The 16,508-nt window shown below is 38.5% G+C and overlaps 1 protein-coding gene across 6 annotated transcripts in view; it reads left to right on the top strand.

Moving 5' to 3' along the window:
* The window catches only part of Cacna2d1 (calcium voltage-gated channel auxiliary subunit alpha2delta 1), a 430,807-nt gene that overhangs the window by 249,302 nt on the left and 164,997 nt on the right, over positions 1–16,508 (top strand). For all 6 annotated transcript variants that reach the window (XM_087656129.1, XM_087656128.1, XM_087656127.1 and 3 more), the window contains 1 exon segment: positions 4,104–4,145. In XM_087656129.1, the coding sequence (XP_087512255.1) occupies positions 4,104–4,145 (42 nt within the window).

The raw sequence follows: 16,508 nt of genomic DNA, 5'->3' as shown, positions 1-16,508 counted from the left end.
ATAGTATCTGTCTAGAAAATCCTCCATTTCATCCAGATTTTCCAGTTTTATTGAGTATAGATTTTTGTAGGGTTTTTTTTTGTATCATTCTCTTTGTTTTTAGCTGGTTGATTTCAGCTATTTCCTTCTATCTACTCTTCTTGGTTGTGTTTGCTTCTTTTTGTTCTAGAGCTTTCTGGTGTGCTGTCAAGTTGCTTTTATGGGATCTCTCCAATTTTTTATGAAGGCACTTATTGCTATGATTTTTTTCTCTTACATTGCTTTCATTGTGTCCCATAAGATTGGGTCTATTGTGTCTTAGTTTTCATTGAAGTCTACAATGTCTTTGATTTCTTTATTTCTTCCCTGCCAAAGTTATCATCGAGCAGATAGTTGTTCATGTTCCATGTGTGTATGGGCTTTCTGTTGTTTTTATTGTTATTGAAGTCCCTGCCTTGGTCCGTGGTGATCTGATAGAATGCAGGGCATTATTTCAATCTTCTTGTATCTGTTGAGTCTTGTTTTGTGTCCAGTATATGGCCTGTTTTGAGAAGGTTCCGTGAGATGCTGAGAAGAAGGTATATTCTCTTGTTTGGGCATGAAATGTTCTGTAGATATATGTTATATGCATTTGGTTCATAACTCCTGTTAGTTTCATGTGTCTCTGTTTACTTTCTGTTTCAATGATCTGTCCATTGGTCAGAGTGGGGTGGAGAAGTCTCCCACTACTAATGTGTGAGGTTCAATGTGTGTTTTGAGCTTTCATAAAGTTTCCTTTATGAATGTGAGTGCTTTTGTATTTGTGGCATAGATTTTCAGAATTTAGACTTCCTCTTGGTAAATTTTTCAATTTGATGAATATGAAGTGTCCTTCCCCATCTTGTTTGATAACTTTTGGTTCAAAGTCTATTTTATTGGATATTAAAAGGGCAAGTCCAGCTTGTTTCTTGGGACCATTGGCTTGAAAACTTATTTTCAGCCTTTTACTCTCATTACTGTGGATCTGCTCTGAGGCAGACAGGTTGTTTCCTTGGTTACTGTGGACCTCCTCAGGGGCAGAGACACTGTATGGTGAGGGGGAAGGTATCTGCCACTGGCCTGGGTGAGGAAGCAGACCTGAAGGAAGGTGGAGCTCAGAGGGCAGAAAGGTCCGGCATGAACTGGGCTCTGTGTACGTTGTGACTGCTGTGGGTATTTGGACAGGATCCTCCGCTGGTCCCTGGTTACTTTGGACCTCCTAGTAGGCAGGCTGGCTGTAGAGTGTGTGCGTGTATGTGTGTGTGTGTGTGTGTGTGGGGGGGGGGTTATGGGGCTGCTGATCTAGCTTGGGTGGGGAAGCAGGCCACTCAAAGTTTTTAAAAGTTTAACTTTACTTGACTTAATTTACATTTCATGTACAATTTATCTTAGCAGAATCAAAAATATTTAGTTAGGAGTAACATGCTTTGTCATACCTAGACCCTGTTGACAGCCTAGTACTTAGAACTCTTACATTGTCACATAGAGGAGACAGTTTGATTAATCAGTTGAATTTTTAACTCTAGAACTGTTATCCAAATGTAATCCTCCACCTTCAGGTTGTGCTGCGTAATTGAGCTATTTTTCAGTTAGAGAGGATGGGATTAACCTCTTTCCCATCTTTCCTGACCCGGGACAGTGGCGGATAGGTGTGAATCCTTCCGTTGACAAGATGGAGCTGATGTGCATGCAATTTAACACAGCTGCACTGAGTTTTCTACATGTTCTGATATTGTAAATGCAAGAAGCATGTAGTAGGAAATGAAGTCTCCAAACGAGACTAACTTACTCTGTGTTTAACTTATTGCCAGGATTTGCATTCTAAACTGAAAATCGTCTCTGAAACATAAATGACTGCATTGCAAGTGGAATCAATAAAGTAGTGATTAGGTGTGGGTCTCAGGGGGCTGCGAAAGTGTTTCCTGCTTTTGTATTTAGCTCAGTGGCAAGGGATTCTGTATGAAGTTTTAGGAATTGGAAATTTTGTGCTCATTAAAGCTCACTACCTAGAAACTTCAAAAAACGAATTATATTTTTAAAAGTTCTATCGATCCTCCCTGAAATAAATTCCAATTTATGGGTTTTAATCAGGGCGATGAATCATCTTCTCTAATATTATGTGTTTGAGGTTCTTCAGTCTTTATAGAATACATTCTTCCATTTCAAGGTAGGCTTTTTTTTTTTCTTTTTTCTTTTTCTTTGGAGCTGGGGACTGAACCCAGGGCCTTGTGCTTGCTAGGCAAGCGCTCTACCACTGAGCTAAATCCCCAACCCCCAAGGTAGGCTTTTTATATTAACAATAAAAGGTGAGATCTGGTTTCCATTTTTAGTAGGTTGACAAATAGAATTATGTTTTTCTTCATGAAGAGGCATATATTCAGACATTTGCTGAATCGGTTGAGTCTTTTACTTCTAGAACTGTCAACTAAATATAATCCTGTGATCCCAGACACCTGTGACTTTTTAATACATGAAAAAAGTGACAATTTTTACAAGGTTTATTTTATGTGTGTATGTGTCTGTATGTACATGTGTGCATGCATGCACCTCTCTCTCTCTCTCTCTCTCTCTCTTTCTCTCTCTGTGTGTGTGTGTGTGTATGTGTGTGCACATGCGTTCGTGTGTGCATGTACACTTGTGTGTTTGAATTCTTGAGAGATAAAAGTTCCCAGAGTCTTTAACAGGTCTTCAGGTTTCCTAAAGCGTAGGCATGGTTCTAGGCAAAGGAGGTTCTAGGCATCCTATGCTGGTCCTGGGAACTGAGTTCAGTTCTCATCAAAGTGAAGTACACACATGCAAATGTCTGGCTATGTCTCCAGACTCCCTACGTGATAACAGTAGCTGTTTTTTCTAAATGTCATGAGTTTCAAATATTTTTGAAATACTAGACAACTATAATACCACAGTATGTTTTGAAAATCAGAGCCCAATTAAGTTATCTTGCAAAACATTGTTTATTGTAAGCTTGCTATCAGCATAACTTTAGAATTATCTATGCTGGACTGGAGAGATGGCTCAGCCATTAAAGGCTAGGCTCACAACCAAATATATAAGAATTATCTATGCTGATAGATGTGTATGAGACACCGAAAAATATATCTTTACAATTTGCTAGGACAGATGTAGAACGGGCCTCAAGACACAAGAAAAAGTTTGTAATCCCCGATGGTCATTTGTGCTCTTTTATATTGTCTTTCTTTAGTACCATTTATAATCCTCAGTTTTAGTATCTTGGAGACCAGATATCTTGGAGGGAATGGATCAATAATTCAGAACACTAACTCTACTTGCAGCAGACCCGTGCTCAGCTCCCAGAGCCTACCTGGCAGCTCCTCAATTCCAGGTGATCCGACACCCTCCTCTGACCTCCACAGACACGACCATGCACATGGTGCACATACACAGACACGAGCACACACATGGTGCACATACACAGACACGAGCACGCACATGGTGCACATACATGTGTGAGACAAAACATACTCCCATACATACAATAACATAAATCTAAAAACACACATTTTCAGTATATTTCAGCAAAACCATCTAATATAATCATCTAAAGTCATCTAGAATAGTGCTAATATATAATTTGATTCTTATATAATTTGATATAATTTGCTGTTCTTTACTATCTGAATGTGGGTTTTTTAGAACTCATGAGAAAAGTCTCACATCATTTATTGTGTCTTAAAGAGTTGATATTGTGGAGAGTTATACATGAGTAACAAAAACATTTTAACACTAATAAATAATTTGTCTTACCTTATTTTATGGTGTATATTGTTTATCACAGTTATATGTTTATCTGTGTGTCCCAAGGATGCACTTGACATATGAAATCCATATGTTCTTTCTCTTAGACAGGGTTTGAAAGTCCTGTTCTGAGCTCTCTTCTCCACTGTAGCATATCCTACACATTTTTTCCCCATGGTTCATTGCTTTATTGTTTCTGAAGACATTTGAGGATCTATGGGTTTAGTAGGTTATATTGTAAAACTAATTTGTGAAAAGGTTGTTACTTAGAATACCAATGCATTTTGTTGGAGCTAGTATTTTTGTTTATGCTTTGTTATCAATAAAATATTCCTTTTTTTCTGTTTTAGAGCAACGAAGTTGTCTACTACAACGCTAAAGACGATCTTGATGTAAGTATTAAAACATTGTTCATTAAATTGTTTCCAGTGATGAAGGATTGGTTTAAGTAACTGAAACTGGATTGGACACATTTAAAGAGATTTTTACATGACAAGAGCAAAACATTAGTTAGATGTAGCAAGGTGGTGGTGCTAACTCTGACCTTCTTTGTTCTGAGGGCTTACTGGCTTTTCTATATTAGAGATGGTATTCTACCCTCTTGTTTCTGACCCAGCATATCCTCTAAGTGCCTCCCATGTGGGTTGCTGTGGCTTAGGCATGGGTATTACATTTGGAAGGTTGAGGGCAGATCTGAATAGAACCATCTCTGTATCCTGGCTAATGTCAGTGGGCTCAACAAAATCCAATGGGAATATATCCCCAAACTGGTAAGAGATGATCCTGCTGATCCAATCTTTAAAATGTAGTGGCTACAGTGCTTACAATGCATTGACAACTTGACATTATCAACAATGACCTAGGAGAAAAGCCAGTGGGCAAACCCGTGAGGAACTCTATATAGAATAGGTTAACTTCTAGGAATGTCTGTACTGGTTTGTTTTAATTATGTTGATTGTAACAGGTAGATGATCCTTATCTGTAAACTGTTCACTTTTAATGGAGTAAAGCGAAGAAATGGTAGCTCAGTGCTAGCATTTATGTCTCTGCTTCCTGAGTGTGGAAACAATGTTACTAGCTGCCTCATGATCAGGCACCATGACTGTCTCTCATAGTAGCAGTTCCCTTATACTCTGATCCAAAATAAACCCCCTGTTCTTTAGTTTCCTTTCTTTATGACATTTTATCACAGTAGTGGATAAAGTAATATATGATAGTTATACAACAGGACCTACCCCTTGCAAGTGCTCTAACCACTGAGCAATACTCTTGACATCATACATAGGTATTTTAAATAAATGTTTGTCCTATGAGTTTTCAAATATTTGAGAACATTAATTATTTTTCGAATAGGAATGAAGTATATATAATTTTGCCACATTTCATAGGGATTGAAAAGGCAGTTTATTTAGTATGGGAGCATTTCAAAATTTACAAATTATATGCAAGGTCTAAATCTTTCATAGTTATTTATTTGCATTAGAAAAATACTTATATATAATGATTTATCCACAAATGCATTTTGAAGCCCTGTTAGTTCATAAGAACTAGAATTTATCATTCAACAAAAGGAAGGGCTGCTATAAGATTCATGTTTCTCATTTTTGCTTTTTTATCTGAATAAATATACATTTTATTCTTATAATACTGTGTGAGGAGAATGAAAATGGGAAAATAAGTAGAGTTAGCCTTCCAAGTTCCTTAAAAACAGCATGCTGAAGCATGACCATTCCTAGATTAAGCAAATCTATGAATATCTTCAAATACCAGAAATAACTGAGTACGGAATATTCTGGTATCCCATTAACCAATTTTTACAAACTATCTTAATTTGTATAATAACATCATGAAAAACACATATTTTCTCCTATTGTAGATGAAAACCTGTTTTTCCTTTTTAAATTATGTTTCAATTTTATGTATAGGAGTGCTTTGCCTGTACATATTTATGCATGTATGTATGTAAAGCATATATGTGCTTTTTGCCCACATAAGTCTGAAGATAAGACCAGATATCCTGGAAGTAGAGTCAGACATAGTGATGAGTTTCCACGTGGGTGCTGGGAACCAAGACTGTGTCCTCTGCAAAATCAAGAAGTGCTCCTAGCTGCTAAACCTCCCTGTCATCCGCACACCATTTCTTTATGAAGCTCTACCCTTTTCCTACACATAAGTAGGTGGTTTACTTTGATATTTCCCTATTATAAAGACTGTATATGTGATCTTAATGATTCACAATGGTTATTAAAGACAGTCTGTCAACAAAAACAAATGTATTCTATGGCTTATCGAGTGGTATCAGAATAAAAAGTTAGAATTAAAATTAGTATTAAGTAAAATAATTAAAAATAAAACAACAAAAAAGTAAAATTTGTATTAGTTTTTTTTTTGAAAATAATTTGAACATGAACTTGAAAGAGAGCCACGGAAGCTCACAGGAGGCTTTGGAGGTAAAAATGAGGAAAGAGATGTAATTATCTTAAAAACAGAGCAAAGGTGGGTGCTGGAGAGATGGTTCAGCAGTTAAGAGCACTGACTGCTCTTCTAGAGGTCCTGAGTTCAAGTCCTAGCAACCACGTGGTGGCTCACAACCATCGGTAATGAGATCTGATGCCCAGTTCTGGTGTCTGAAGACAGCTATAGTGTGCTTATAAACATAAAATGAATAAACATAAAAAATAAAAATAAAATAAAATATGAAAATTCATCATTAATTTTCCTGATAGTACATTGTCTCTTTTACAGCACATTCAATTCATAAAACATTGACACTGGTTTTCTAATACAAAATCTTCTAGAATATGTTACTTTGTAATGGTAACACTAAGCACCTCAAATAAATATTTTGTTGTAACACACAAATAATTACATTTTATGCCAACGTAAGAAGTTTTGCTTATTTATATTTGCTTGGTAGTAAAAAAAAACACCCTTTTATTTTACATAGAAATGGAGTACGTTTTTGTTCAAGGTTCTAATGAATACACACATAAATGTGAATTAAATAATTTACTCCATTTTCAATCACAATGCTTCAAGGTTAGAACGCTCATTCACCATGAGTCCAAAGTTATTCACGAGTTTTGTATTTGGAATACTGAAGTCGTACCGTGTTTTATTCATAATTTACCTGCAGAGATGTTTCTCAGATATTGTAATGAAATGCCTTTGGTGTTATTTACCCTCTTCGTATCGAAATAAAACTGTCACAGAGAAAAGAATCCACTGGAATAATTCTATTGAATGTGATCTACTCTTTGTATGTCTTCATTCCAATGGAAATAAAGGACTTATATTGTTACATGTTACAATTATTCCTATAAAATGATGCACTCTCCATATTAGACATCAAAAAGTCAAGAACTACTCTAAGTATTTGGAAAGAGATTATTTTATTATATACATGGGGACAGAGAATTATATACATAGGCACAGAATGTTATGGGGTATAAAGAAAATAATAGAATTTGTAGATTAGGTCATGTTCACCCGCCCTTAATTTATCTACTCATAAGTTATTAAGTCCTATTAAAGTTCCAAATGTTTGTCTGGGGAGCCAACGTGGTGGTTCAAGTGCCTGCCGCTTAGGCACGAGAACCTGAGTTGACTGAGTTGACCCTAGAATCACTCAGACCGTTGGTGATGTGGCAGGTACCTGTAATTCCATCACAAACCCTGGGCTTGCCGCTCAGCCATGCCAGCAAATCCAGGAGATGAAGACAGAGCCATTCTCAAAAGAGAACGTGAGGGGGAATGACAGAGATACTAGACATGACTTCTGTCATCGGCAGGCACACAGCTCACATAACCGTACATGCAAGTGTGACCCCCAGTCCAGCTATCCTTCATCTACAGTGTAACTGAGTTGACTAGTGCCAGAATTCCCTGGACTCTGGCTTGGATTCAGATGAGAGTATGTATTTCTCTGCAGAATACTTGACATATTTAAAGAATATAGCCATATTATAGAATTTAATACTTAAAAGGAAGAGAAAAAGACATCCAAACATTTCTTAAGCTGTTATGAAATCTCTATCTTTTAAAATTTTCCCATTAACATATTTTTTTACTTTCATTATTTTTTTTCTGCTTTGGTTTTGTGAGACAAGGTTTTGCTACATAAGTTTGGCTGGTATTAGTCGTGTGTAATCATGATCAACCTGACGAGTATTCAGATAACTGATTTATAAAATAGTACAAGTATTTGCTGTGTTGTTGAGTCAGTGTTAAGTCATAATTCGAGTTGCTATGATACCATAAAATGAACTCTTCTGCTAAGAAGTTAGAATTTTGCTCCTTAAACATTCAAAATATTTTTACATTAACATTTTTAGATAAAATTTTTATTTCATTTGTAGGTTAGATCTCTAGAAGAGATTCTATTGTATTAGGGGTTTGGGACATTTTAATGCATATATATGCATACATATACATATATATATACATATATATATGTATATACATATATACATATATACATATATACATATATATATATATATATATGTAATATTGTAGGGTTAATGGGTCCCACATCTGCTCCGCTCTGCTCCTGCTTACCGGACAACGCCTCTGTCGCACGGGTGTCAGGCTGTGGGAAGGTGTGGGACACTGCTCCAGGGATGCCGAAACACAGTCTGAGAGCAGAACTGGCTTGGGGGCCCCCGGGCCTACAAGACCCATTGGTTTCTCAGGCCGCTGCTGGATGTTGCGGAAGAGCTGAGAACAGAATGGGAGCCCATGGACTGGATCTAGCCCCGGGGCAGAGGGGAAGAGGGGGAGCTTCAGCTGGTCCCACTGGGGGAGTCCTTTAGCTGGATAGTGGTAGCCTGCAGGCTCGCCCTGGTTGTGATTGAGGCTGGGAGTGCAGAGAGGCTTTCTACCAGAGATTAGATGACATGGTGGCTCTGTAGGCAAAGGGCTTCTCTGTACTCCCCACAGTGGATCCTGATGAAAAGAGGCAGCCCATGGCTTTAAAACATTTATTGTCATGGCGCACAAATAGATAAGTAAAACCGTACCCCACTTCTCAGAGTGGGCCTGAGATTAAATACCTTTGGCAGGGAGGAGCGTCTGGGAAGGAAAGGTGATTGGCTAGGCCTCAGGCCTTTAAGTACCTCATAATGGAGATCTGTCTTGAGCCTATGTAACCACAAGTCAAGTCCTCTACCTGTGGAAGGGTTTGGGGCATTGCCTTTTACCTGACTGATGGCCACAAATCTATGGAGGGCTATGGTTAGTGACAGAGCCTGGTTTACTAGGAGTTAGGCAAAATGCCTACCATCCCTTTCAGGATCACCAGGGTTTCATGCCTTAGCTCAACCCACAACCAGAGTTCCTTTCACTGTCCCACATAATATTTTTATATATATGTAATTTCTGTAAATTATTATATGAAAACATATATATTTTATTATAAATATTAAAAATAAAATATATTATTATGTCTAAAGTAAGTAAAACAAATATATATAAAATTTACAGAAAAATAGACCAAATTACAGTGCACATCTTAATTTACAAGGTAATTATTTCCTGAAGCACTGCTTGGCATTATATTAAAGGAAAATTTAACACATTAAAATTGTTTTTTCATTGCTTTGATTAGTTTCTTTCTTTACCAATAGTCACATTTTCCCCTACATGTACAGGAAACATGTTATTTCCGATTCTATTATTCTTATCAGCTTCATGATCATGTTGAATTACAATATTCAATTCATCTGTAAATATCGATCTCAATATATATTTCCTAATGTTGGCAAACTTAGCTTTTTCATACCCATTTGAGTAGCAGTTGCCTGGCATATATAAATTTTATTAACTTATGACCATATTACATTCTGAATATTTCACAAATATAACATTTTTGTAATAAATTAGAACATTTTGTAGTTATTTTAAATGGTATCAGTATTAACTTAATGTATTTACTTCATATTTACATAAGACATTTGAGCTGATTTCAAATACAAATTCAAAAGTTTTAGAGACCTTAGCAAGGAAGAGAAGGGACCAGAGAGATGGCTTTAGCCATAAAAGAACTTGTTGCCCTTGCAGAGGACCTGAGTTGGTAAGGCACATCCACATTGGGTGGTTCATAGCCCCATGTAAGTTTAGCTTTAGGGGACCTGGTGCCCTCTGCTGGACACCATTGGCACTTGCATTCATATAATGCACACAGGGATAGATAAAGGGGGTGGGGTAATTAAACTAAAACAAAAACTAGAAAAGTGTGAAACATTTTAATAAGTACTTGGGAAAATAATACTTTCATTGCATCTAAATGCTTACTTAAAACTAATGCTACTTACTACTCAAAACAATAATATAATTAGTCAACAATTATATTTTGGAAGAATTACCTCAAAAGCGTTAAGTTCAGAAGAAATTTGAGGAACAGCATGGGTGATATAATACTGTTTTAACCTGAATTCCACCATAAGTTTTTATATAATATAGTATAGTTGGTTTGGACTATTTTGTCAGTCTTTGAAAATTTATGAGGAACTATCACATGATCAATTAGATACTTGATGTGTCTGTGTGTGTGTGTGTGTGTGTGTGTGTGTGTGTGTGTGTGTAAAAATGTGAGTTGCTGATGGTATTCTGATTCTTCCCTTATGTAATTGTCTGGGTACCAGAGCTAGTGTGGAAATTCATACTTAATCATTTGACTATCCAGGATGATATTTTGCTCTTAGTTTTCTTGGTTTCAGTCTTGGTCTGTCTCTGTCTCTGTCTCTATCTCTGTCTCTGTCTCTGTCTCTCTCTCTTTCTCTGTCTCTCTATCTCTGTCTCTGTTTCTCTGTCTCTCTTTCTCTCTCTTTCTCTGTCTCTCTGTCTCTGTTTCTCTCTCTCTCTCTCTCTCTCTCTCTCTGTGAGTGTGTGTGTGTGTCTTTCTAAGTCCCTTTGTCTCAGTTACTTTCATTTTCAGTGTCCTCTCCTTACCCCCTTCCTCCTCCTACCTTCCTCTCTACCTCCCTTCCTTCCCTCCTTCTCTCCCTCTCTCCTTCCTCCTTCCTTCACTTCTTCCTTAGCTTCCCCACCTCTCACCTTCTCTCCCTTCTTTACACCACAGAAGGAGGTAATTAGCATTGGAGGAGCTCCACTTTGCTCTGCAGAGCCTATTTTGAAGGTTACACTTATCATTACTTCTTCAAGCTTTGTTTGCAACCTGTAATAAACTGTGACGCTTCATAGCAAGGGACACACAGAACTTATTTTCTCCCTCTGATTTGCATAAACCAAGTGAAGTATCAAAGTCGGCTATTTAAGTGAGAAAGAGGAGAGTAGTAATTAGGAGACAATAGTTTCTCTACGTGTCTCCCATTACTCTTCTCTCTGTGTTAAAGATAGTGGCAATATCCCATCCCACCCACACATCTTCTATCATTTAAATGTACTTGAATGTTTACATCGGAGGGAAGTCTGCTTTTCTATAAAATAGATATAAAGTTTTTAATTCTAATTTCTAATGCATGTATTTTGGTCACTCTTACTAAATTATTTTCTTCGTTTGTAACATTCAGAAAAGATAATACAGAACTGTAAATACCACACTCTCATCTGTTTCAGGGTTCTGAAGGGTTACGTTGTTTCATTGTGCCCGGTAGACTACTCCTTATCTACCATAGTTGGACTTACACAGATGATACAGTTAACTCATCTTCACAGAAGGTTTTGCAGCATCAGCAAATTAATGGATTGGGCCATTCTTGATTACACATGTACTATTTGATATTTGTATATAAAGTGCACACAAATCATAATGCCAGCATATTGCTTTGGTTTGTTTTTGGCTGACCGTAACTGTTCTCAGCCTACGATGTCAGACTGCTATCTTATATATCAATACCTCACATCAGATTAATCAGGGGAACTAACTGAAATGCTGAGTTAAGAAACTGCTCTCTTATTAAAATTGTCCTCTGTGTATTTCTGTGATACAGGTAGCCAACAAGTGAAGTTTATTTATTCCTTGTGCAAAAGACTGGAAGATCATAAACTCTGAACGTCTGTTTGGTATTTTTAACTTTCTCCCTAGTTCTGTGTTAGACGATTTGCTTTTCAGTGAGTAGCAACACCCTGGCCATATTCTCTGTTTCGCATACATTACCATCATTCATTTCCTTTCTTACTCTAGGACATTAATTTTTACTTCGACATTGGCCTAAGATACGCGTAGGAGTTATTTAAATGATCTCAGCTTTTTGTTTCTAAATTTTAAATAGGCTTTTAATCGTTCAACATATTATTTTAATACATAAATATTGTGTTCATAGATACTTTCCATTGGTTCAGTCATTGAATCTGTATTGAGTGTGGTATTCAAGACAATGGTTGAGTCTTTTTTTTTTTTTTTTCTTTTTTTTCTGGAGCTGGGGACTGAACCCAGGGCCTTGCGCTTCCTAGGTAAGCGCTCTACCACTGAGCTAAATCCCCAACCCCAAGGTTGAGTCTTGCTGGAATCTGTTACGCAGACAACTTTTGGTGTTAAAATGGCTTTCTTCTTCCAGGTGCCACCAAAGCTTTACAAATGTTTCCCCTGGTGAATTAGAGTATTATTTCTCAGAGGGCAGCTTTGTATGGTTAGAATTGCTGGCATAGCTCTAATAAATATAACAATGCTATATCAAAACCTCACATCAAATTAATCAGTGGAACTAATTATAATGCTAAATTAAGAAGCTTCTCTTATTAAAATTGCCCTCTGGTTATTTCAGTAGTGATTCAAGTAGCCCAAAGTAAGTGGACAATAGAGTCACCTGTGAAAGGTTCTTCTTTCTCCTATAAGTAACCTGAATGTCAGATGAAATGTCATCTTATATAACTGTAAAAGTCTTAAGAAACTGATGTAGTGTGGGGGGGGGGGGCGGCAGGCTGTGAAAGGTATCCTGGTTCCCGATCTAGATAAGGTCCGGAGCCCCTGAAAGGAATGGTAGGCATTTCCCCAAACTTCCAGGAGACCAGGCCCCTCCCAAGAGGCCCCTGTAGAGAGGCTCCTGGCCATCAGTCCCCTTGAAACAGAACCTAGCCCCTCCCACATGTAGATGAGGTCTTCGGAAGCTCTCAGGCCAAGCCAATGGGAAGTACCTGCTCTCAGACCCTGACCCCTCCAAAACAGTGTACAAGAGTCCTATCCAGAAGAATTAGAGGTTTGTGAGAACTACTCCATCATCTGAGAGCTTCTGTCATAAGAGCTGTAACACTGCAGCTTGAGGAAGAGATCTTCTCTCCTGAAATCGCTGCCAGAAGCTCCCCTGTACCCCTCCCTGGCTCACTAGCCAGCCTCAAACAGGCTCAGCCCAGCTGATGTCTTGGAGCAACTAGAAGCAGCAGCACCTAGACAGAGGAGTAGCAGCACCAGCAGTGGAGAGGGCAGAGGCAGTGGAGGCAGTGGAGGCAGTGGAGGCAGTGGGGGCAGTGGAGGCAGTGGGGGCAGTGGGGGCAGTGGAGGCAGTGGAGGCAGTGGGGGCAGTGGAGGCAGTGGGGGTAGTGGGGGCAGTGGGGGCAGTGGAGGCAGTGGAGGCAGTGGAGGCAGTGGGGGCAGTGGGGGCAGTGGGGGCAGTGGAGGCTCACTGTCCCTGCTCGAGTCCTCTCTCCTCTTGAACCCTCGCCCCTGGCCGCTGGTCTAAAGATCTCTGCAGAAGGCCTCCAGTATGAAGGCCAACAAGGTTCTAAGCATTTTCCACTTTCTGTCCTCCACACTTAGTTTCAACTATAAGAGCCCATTTTCTCACTATCCTCACGGTACCCTAGGCCAGTATCAGTCACTGTAATTTGAAGGAAAAGAATTTAAATATCCACATTAAAAAAAAATACTTGACCCTTGTGAATTTCTCTTGTTCAAACAGTACAACTGTTTTTTGCTTTTGTTTTTGTTCTTTTTTGTTTGTTTGTTTTTTTAATGTCATCCTCTGCTCTGAAGTTTGCTAGTTTGGAAGGAAACAAAAATAAAACCTATCTGAGTCTATCCTAGTCCCAAAGTGAGACACATTTTTTTTTTTGGTTCTTTTTTTCGGAGCTGGGGACCGAACCCAGGGCCTTGCGCTTCCTAGGTAAGCGCTCTACCACTGAGCTAAATCCCCAGCCCCCCAGATTTTTTTTTAATAATTAATAGCACAGAGAACACTAATGGGAAAACCTGCATTCAAAGTTACAATTAAGGAGGAAAGTCACAGTACTAAAGACATAGACTCTCTGAATCCGAGTCATGGTTTTCAGGTAAGAAAGGAAAACAACATGAAATACCCGTGGTTAGTCCCCGCAGAGAATGATCCCGGGATATACAAAAACATACCCCAAATCGTAAAACAAAACTGACACGAAGAAATTCTCATCAGAGGAAGAAACAAATTTAACAACAGGAATCATTCATGTTGATATACTCAATGACTTTAAGAAATAGTTGAAAAATACTTAAAAGGTGAAAATTTTGTTAGAAAGGTGGAAGTCAAGGTGGAGAAACGTAAACCATAAAGTTTGTGTTAGAGCACAGGGAGGGTTGAGTTGTCAGATTTAGCAGGAGACGGCAGTTAGGTCTGTAGTGAAGTCTGAACACTTGCGGATGTGGGTGGCCTACGGTGCTTCAGACAGAGGGTTTAAAAGTCAAGCATTTCTAGCAAAGCCTTGCTAAGGACATCGCAGAGGAGAGCTCCGGTAGACAGTTAAATATTTAGTTTGGTTGCCTAGGAGAATGCCTTGGAGTAGAGTTTTCTGTTTAGCTCACAAGTCAAATTTGAAGATAGGCACCTGAAATTTTCCTAACAAGTATGAAGCTACATGTGCATGGCAGGGCCGGATTCAACTAAATATTTAATTTTCTGGGCTCAAGCAGTATTAAAAACAAAGTGAGTTTGACTGCCTTTTCAGGCGATACACCCTCCAACCTGTCATGACTCCCACAGCTCCCTCCAACTATTTTACCCTCAACCTGCTTCACACACCTAACACTGTAGAAGCGGCATTTAAAAAAAAAAAGGCTTAAATACAGACAAGAAATCCTACAACATCAACATATAATGGCCCTGGCATATGGGGAGATGGTGAGTGTTATATGACAATGATCTCCAGGCATAAGGGTAGCTTTCATGAAGAAATAAATCATAGAAAGTCCAGGAATTCAGTTCTTATCAGAATCAAGATTAAACATAGGCTCTCCAGGTTCTATGATCTTCAACACGCGCCGTGCTGGCAAGTCACCAAGTTTATATTTGTCACGAAGAATGACCTGCTCTCGTAGCACATTGCTGTTTTCCTGTGGTCATGATTCATAGTCCTCCTCAAAGTGAAACAAGCATTTAAAGGTGGTCAGCTATTTCTTTAGAATGTGCCTGTACTTGGCATCTCTCCATATGAGCCAGAATATGAGAAGCCATCTGGAAACATTTTTTTTATCTTTAAAAAATATTTATTTATGTGTATGAGTTTACTGTAGCTGTCTTCAGACACACCAGAAGAGGGCATTGGATCCCATTACAGATGGTTGTGAGCCACCATGTGGTTGCAGGGAGTTGAACTCAGGACCTCTGGAAGAGCAGCCAGTGCTCTTAACTGTGAGCGATCTCTCCAGGCCCCCATCTGGAAACTCTTGAGAACTCTGTTTTCTGATAATAACTCAGTGACATTTTATAACATCTTTCCTCTTCTATTCAATCACAGATGTATATATATATATATATATATATATATATATATATATATATATATATATATATATACCTTGAAGCTATAAAATAAATATCTACTGATAGCCAGGGGGGTAAGGAAGCAGTGTCCACAATAGGTATGAAATGGATGTCCAGCAGGGATTATAGAGTACATTTAGAGTTGTGATTTGAAACAGAAATGACAGTATAACTTGATTTAATTGTTTGACTAGTGACAGTTCTCCTAGAAGTATAAGGTGCAAGTCTTGCCGGAAATAGGACTATCTGGCCACACAGAGTTAAACTCTTCCAATCTATGTAGACATACTCGCTTCTCTCATTAACTGACCACAAATTGAATGCTCTGTAATTATTTTAAAAGGAGGTTCACCTAGCAGGTTCCTTTCCTAGGGAGCAAGTGGCCTTCCTTCCTCAGTGTTCTGGAAGCTTATAACTCATGGTTGGCTTGGTAGAAAATGCCTCCACTGTAGTGCTGCGGATATCGGGCTCCATCTTAAGGGGCTCCTGCTCAGTATCCTTCCTGTTTCTGCTGTTTTCGTTAAAATTAAAAAGAAAAGTGTATGATTTCCATTTACAAAATCTGAGAATGTAACTCCATTTGCCTGTCTAAACATCAAGGTATATCTGTGTGATCGGTCTGCATCCACCCATAGAAATTGTAGGCTGTTCAGTGGGTACTACCACCCAGCTGTGAATCACTCCCCTGCCCTTCCTGAGCTTATACTATCAAAGCCACATGGTCTCTTCTTTTTTTCATCATGTATTCTGTAAAACAGGCAGAAGTAAAACAGTACAGGTAACGTAAAACATTTAGAAACACTTTGGTTATATTATGCAATTCAGAAATGTTAATGCATGTAATCACAACACAGTATGGAGGCTATCACAACACATTTTACGTTGGCGAAGTGATTTTGCCACAAAAAAGAGAGTGAGTGTGTGTGTGTGTGTGTGTGTGTGTGTGTGTGTGTGTGTGAAATTAATCACGCTGAATGGGAATTGGTCTGGGATACTGACCCTTGCTTTTGTTTTGCCCAAACCAATCCATATGCTAAATAAAATCCACAGGCGAATCTCCAAAAG

The sequence above is a fragment of the Rattus norvegicus genome, chromosome 4, assembly GCF_021556685.1.
Source record: "Rattus norvegicus strain SHRSP/BbbUtx chromosome 4, alternate assembly SHRSP_T2T, whole genome shotgun sequence".
Classification (NCBI taxonomy): Eukaryota; Metazoa; Chordata; class Mammalia; order Rodentia; family Muridae; genus Rattus; species Rattus norvegicus.
This window is presented reverse-complemented; position numbering and strand designations above follow the sequence as displayed.